The 6,577-nt window shown below is 31.7% G+C and overlaps 1 protein-coding gene across 1 annotated transcript; it reads left to right on the top strand.

Moving 5' to 3' along the window:
• The first annotated feature begins 477 nt into the window (after nucleotides 1-477).
• LOC118030297 (21 kDa seed protein) lies at nucleotides 478-1,434 on the top strand. Its single transcript, XM_035034363.2, has one exon. It carries the CDS (start codon nucleotides 542-544, stop codon nucleotides 1,178-1,180), a length of 639 nt encoding a protein of 212 aa, XP_034890254.1. The 5' UTR covers nucleotides 478-541; the 3' UTR covers nucleotides 1,181-1,434.
• The last annotated feature ends 5,143 nt before the right edge of the window (nucleotides 1,435-6,577 follow it).

The following is a 6,577-nucleotide window of genomic DNA, read 5'->3' as shown; positions in this document are numbered from 1 at the left end:
TTTTTTTTAAGTCAAATCAAGTTTTTACTAGCTTAATTAGATAGTTTTTTAACTTGATTTATTAACCGAGTCATATAAAGATTAATTCTAGTCTGATTTAGTGTAAAACATGCCTAGCCAACCTAACATCTCATTTGTACATTACAAACATCAGGGAACCAAAATCGGTTTTTTAACAATGCTACTTAATTTATTTTTTTGACATTGCTTTTTTTTTTTTCCATTATAAGCTTGGCAATTATTTACAGGATAAGTCGTTATCATGAGCACGTATAGTTTGGCCGTATATATGTGAATAATGACAAGATGTCTACGTACTATGTAAGAATGCGAAACATGTCGGCGAAATAATTTGTGGTTGATGTTTAAATCCATAAAATTATTTCATAATGTAAACAAAAAAATATATATAGATAGTGACAGCGACATTTGAGAATAATTGTTGAGCTTCCAGGTTCGAGCTCTATAAATGCAAGCTTCATGGCATTGTTTTTCATATCCAAGAACAGAGAATATTCTCAATAACATCAAATATATAACAATGAAGTCTACATTGTTGGTGTGGTTCTCCTTTCTTCTCTTCGCCTTTGTTCTCTCAGTGCCGTCAATAGAAGCTTCTACTGAGCCGGTGCTTGACATTCAGGGCCAAGAACTTAAAGCAGGCACGGAATACATCATCACTTCTGCTATCTGGGGGGCTGGAGGCGGGGATGTTTCGGCGACCAATAAAACTTGCCCGGATGATGTTATTCAATACTCGTGGGACCTGTTACAAGGTGTTCCGGTTACCTTCTCACCTGCCAGCTCCGAAGATGATGTCATCCGAGTTTCTACTGATCTTAACATCAAGTTTTCTACCAAGAAAGCCTGTGACCGCTCGTCAGTCTGGAAGATTCAGAAATCTTCCAACTCGGAGGTGCAATGGGTAGTGACAACGGGTGGGGAAGAAGGAAATCCTGGTTGTGATACATTAACCAACTGGTTCAAGATTGAGAACGCTGGCGTATTAGGGTACAAGCTAGGTTTCTGTCCTAAAGACATTTGTCCCTCCGCAGGTTTATGCAGGGATGTTGGGATTTATTTTGAGAGTAATAGAGGTAGAATTCTGTCTCTTAGTGATAAACTGTCACCTTTCTTGGTTGTGTTTAAGAAGGTTGGGCCCCTAAGTTCATCCATATGAACGCTGGAAGTATGCTGGCGCTAAATAATGATGGAATGGGCTAGCTGCAAGTGCCTCTAGTCATGTTTCATGGCTTTTTCTTTCTTTCTTTCTAGGGGTCTCAATGGGTTCATTGTCTCGTACTCCAACCAGAGCTAGCTAGATCATGGCTCTGCAGGTATAGTGATATACCTAGCTATATGTTTCAATGGATCCATGTATGATCATGTATCAAATAACAACAACAATAATAAAATAATGAGACCTTTTTTTTATATTTTGTTTATATAACATTGTGATATGATTTAAACTTAAGGTGGTCTTGGAGAAATTAGAAATGGATTCAGTTTTGTAGGAGGCGGTGCAGGCATCTCCATCGATAAATAAAGCTAGAAAATACATATAGCTCTAGAACTAGAGACATCGGGTCCCAAATTAACATGAAGATTTGTAGACCTCCTTTGACAAATCGGAGCACAATTACAAGCACCACTTGGCTTGACATAAAACCGAAAGGGAACCAATTCGCCGTCCTTCAAGAGCAGTGAGCATAATTTATTAAGAATGGAGTTACAAAACAAAGAGATCTTCATACACAGAACATCCTAGCAAAAAAATTTAAGAATGGAGCAAAATCTTTTAAGAATGGTTGTGGTCAAGAGCGTTTGGAAACGCGATTGTACCCATGTTTTTAAAAAAATTAAATTTTTTTTATTAAAAATTATTTTTTTTTTGTATGTTTTAGATAATTTTAATGCGTTGATTTTAAAAAAAAAAATTTAATACATTTCGACACGAAAAACACTTTGAAAAACAACCATAACCACAATCCCAAACAAGTTAATATAATATATTGGAGTTTTGAATCATTTGGATAAAAATCTATTATATCTACACCTTAGTTGATAGCTTAAAAGAAACATTCATAAAATAATAAGACTAATTTAAGATTAAAACAAGGTTTAGTCATGTCAGATAATTTATAATTTATTTGATTGAAACATCTATCATTTTCAATTTGATTATTGAATTGTGTCTATAAAAATAAAATAACCTTTAATAAAAAAAATCTTAGATTATTTGATTTAGTTTGTATATACATTTTAATTAAAGCTTCAATTCCAAGTAAAAAATAATAAGTCATTAAAGTTAAAACTCAAATCAACACATATATCTCAATTATTGCTTGTTGACCACAAATATACGTGGTAAGATAAATATACTTGATGAATTTCAGTTTTTGTTGTTTGTTTTCACATCGAATCTTACTATTTTGTACACTTGTCATGTTTTTCACAAATTTCATGTGTATTTTCTTTTTGTTGATGGATGCTATGCTAATTAATTTATTTTTTGCATTTTTTTTTTCATCATAAATTTGACAATTAATTACAGGAGTGAGCAGTGCCAAAATTTAGGTGTAAGTCGTTATCATGAGCACGTATAGTTTGGCCATATGTGAATAATGATATGATGTCTACGTACTACGTCGAAAGGCAAACATGTATGCGAAATAATTTGGGTTTGATGATTAAAGTAGGATTGAATAAAAACACCGATAAATCAATTAAACTGAGAAAATAAAAAAAAATTAAAAAAATTGAATCGAGAAAAAAAAACCGAATTAACCGATTAAAAAATACAAAAAAAATTCAAGTTCAGTTCGGTTCGGTTTCGGTTTCTAAAGTCTGAAACCAATTGAACCGAATCGAACCAGTTCAACCAGCCAGCACTTGAAAAAAAACCAACGCCCCCTACCCTCCCCATCTATGCACTTTACTCCCCTAGATCTCTTCTCTCTTTACTCTCACTTTACCCCCCCTCTTTGCAGATCTCTTCTCCCTTTACTCTCATTTTAGTCTCTAAGTAAAGAAGCCCCTTTGAAAGTGTTATTTATTATCTGAGTGAATCTCATCTTGTGACAAGTTTAAAAGAAAAACTATTGAAAGCGGGGATAGCGGATTATCTTCTCGAGAAAGCTAGCAAGCCATCTACATTCTTTCCTTCACCCCTCAAGTAGTAAGGCTTTCCACCCTACCGGTCCTAATCCTCTCAAGTTTCAAGGAATTATTAATGAGTTACCTGCAATGGATATTAACTTTGATTATGAGATACATGGATTATAGCTTCTTAAAAGTTTACCAAACTATTTAGAATGTCACTATCTAACTCAGATGTTCTAAACGAGGAGATGATAAGAAAGACATCGGGTTTGTCTTCCCAATCACTAATTATTAGTTTGAACCGGTTTGGAAGGGGAAAAAACCAAATAAAACCGAACCACAATTAATCGGTTTGAACCGGTTTTCGGTTCGGTTCGGTTCCAAAAATTTTAAAAAAATCGGTTTGGTTGTTTATTTTGGTTCAAAACCAGACCGAACCGAAAATGTTCAGCCCTAGTTTAAATTCATAAACTGAATAATTTGTAATTCTTAATTTTACTTGAATTTTATTGTAAGTATTATTATATTAAAAAAAATATTTCAAATTGGAGAACTCACCGATAACAAATCCATTTGATGTAGTACGTAATGATATTATTATTGTTATTAAAAAAATACTAAAAGAGGTCTTTTTACTACTAGTATTCATCTACTCATAACACTGAAAATTAAAATAGTATTTTTTAATTTAATTATTAAATTTTTATTTTACATGATTTAACTCTAATGAGTATAAACTAGCACCCAATTGTATTTTATATTTTTAAAAAAGAAAAGGCTAAATTAAAATATAAGAGACTAAAGTGAAAAAACCAGATTGAATGGGTGGTTGATTTGAAATTTGTTTTAAAAGTTCTTTTATATCCCTCATTTTTTTTTTATCTACTAGGAAAAAGGTCCCTCTAATTTGATCCTAAACTTTATTTTTCACTTTTTTTTTTGTGGAAGAAAAGAGAGTGAGTTGCCGAATTCTAGCCTTGAGTCGCTAGATTCTGGCGTAGAGATTTGTAATTACTAAAATTCTAAAATAAATCATCTAATATTGTAAAAAAAAAAAAAAAAACCAGATAGTTGCAATGTCGACACCGACATTTGAATAAAAACTCTGCCTATAAAGTATAATACTAAAAGGCATGGGTTTTTTTTTTTATTGTGTAGAAGTGCATTGTTCATCCTCTCACACATTATTGTGAATGGACTGTGTAAATTTTTTTGTTTTTTTAAACTCTTTTTTCAGCGAATTAGTTGTGATTGAAGACCAAATGATTCTGATTTTTTATGAAAGGGTGGGATAGAAAGATAGAGGATTGAAATGAAAAGGGTACCAAACATGGGTGACGTGCCACAAGTTTTATAAAAAATACACTTTGATTCTTGAACTTCAAAAAGAACGTAGACTATACAATTCTAGTACCTCAATAGTTTTCAAATTCAAATTTAGTACAAAAGTTCATTTTTATTATTTTTTAGTTTCTCATTAAGAGAGAGGTCACTGAATTTCAACGATAGAGAAAGAAAAATATCATTGACATCAATTTATGCTATCAAAATAGACGATATTTGTGTCAAATGGTTTCATTTGATGAGCAAAGTTCACATTAGGTGATTTTCTTACCTTTAAAGTTCATGAAAAAAATAATTCTAAGCTCAGATTGTTTTTTTGTTTTTGAGATGGTTTTTTGAGATCATGAATAGGTTTATCATGGTTCTTAAGGTGTTTTGGGTCAAGATGGATTGAAAAATAGGTTTTGGGGTCAAAACAATTTAAGCTTTGATTTTCCAGCCACCCTAGTGGTTGGAATCTAGGCAAGATCAAACGACGCTTCGCTTGCTTCAAAATAGATTCTTAAGTAAAAAAACTTAAGTCTTAATTTTGCAACCATTATCGTGGCTAGAATGTATTCAAGATCAGACAACGTGTCGTCTGCCTCATTAGGCATAGTTTTAAAACTCGGCTTGGCCTGGTGGGTCGACCCGGGACCCTGTTGATCCAGGGCTAGAACCGGGCTAGGTTGATGAAAAAACCGGCCAGGGATTTGGCCCAGCAAAACATTATGTGATCGTTTTCTTACATATGCTTATTTTTATTATCATGCAGTTAAATAAAAAGGTAATTTCAAAAAATAAAGTTATTAGACCTAACCAGGTCATGTGTTTTGTGGGTTGTCCGGGTCGATCAAAGACATTATCATCTTAATATTTAAACAATAATATTATAAGCCACCTTCTTGATAATTTTTTAAGTCAAATCAAGTTTTTACTAGCTTGATTGAATAGTTCTTTGAGTGTGTTTGATATTGCGGTAGCTGTTGCGGTTGTGATTTGAAAAAAATTGTTTTATAAAAAGTACTTTTAATTGAGGTTGATTTGAAAAAATAGGTGTTTGGTTAAAACTGTGGTTGGAATTGAGGTTGAAGAAAAAGTAGTTTAATGTGTTTGGTTAAAAATATTTTTGAAAGTAAGGTTATAAAATAATTTTAAAAAATATATATTAGTATTGATGATTTTAAATTTAAATATTGTAGAATTAATTACTCCTATTACATCATGAAATAAATAATACTTTATATAAAATATTATTTATTATTCCATTAAACTATTTATAATTCCATTACGTACAAAATTCATCCGATAAGGACTATAAGTTCCATAGTTTTTTTAGCGTACAACAAAATCATGTAAAATATCATCAGAAACAAAATTAGAATTGCAATCAAATTCCACAAATGCTACTTCATCATGCGATGTTCTTTTAATTTATATAGTATTATTAAAATAATATTAAACATTAGTTTTTTGAGTAAAACATAATTTTAAAAAAATTAAATTTTTTTTACCGGGTTGGACGCGGTCCAATGAATTATGTTCACGTGAACAGTGCTAGGTGAATGCTTCTCGCATTATAGGTGAATTATAATTCACCTCGCATCACCTGGCATGGGCACTGTTATGAACAATGCCCAGGTAAATAAAGAGAAGCAGTTACCAAATACTTAGTTTACACGTTAGCTTTAAAAACATAACCTACCATGTAAATAAATACCCACTTTAACTTGATTTGTTAACCAAGTCATATAAAAATTAACTCTAATCTGATTTAGTTTAAAACATGGTAGCCAACCTAACATCTCATTTGTATATTACAAACATCAAGGAACCAAAATCGGTTTTAACAATGCTACTTAATTTATTTTTTGACATAGCTTCTTCTTCTTTCTTTTTTCCATTATAAGTTTGGCAATTATTTACAGGATAAGTCGTTATCATGAGCACGTATAGTTTGGCCGTATATATGTGAATAATGATAAGATGTCTACGTACTATGTAAGAATGCGAAACATGTCGGCGAAATAATTTGTGGTTGATGTTTAAATCCATAAAATTATTTCATAATGTAAACAAAAAAAATATATAGATAGTGACAGCGACATTTGAGAATAATTGGTGAGCTTCCAGGTTCGAGCTCTATAAATGC

The sequence above is a fragment of the Populus alba genome, chromosome 4, assembly GCF_005239225.2.
Source record: "Populus alba chromosome 4, ASM523922v2, whole genome shotgun sequence".
Classification (NCBI taxonomy): Eukaryota; Viridiplantae; Streptophyta; class Magnoliopsida; order Malpighiales; family Salicaceae; genus Populus; species Populus alba.
Note: the sequence above shows the minus strand (reverse complement) of the source record. Positions and strands in the feature narration are given on the sequence as shown.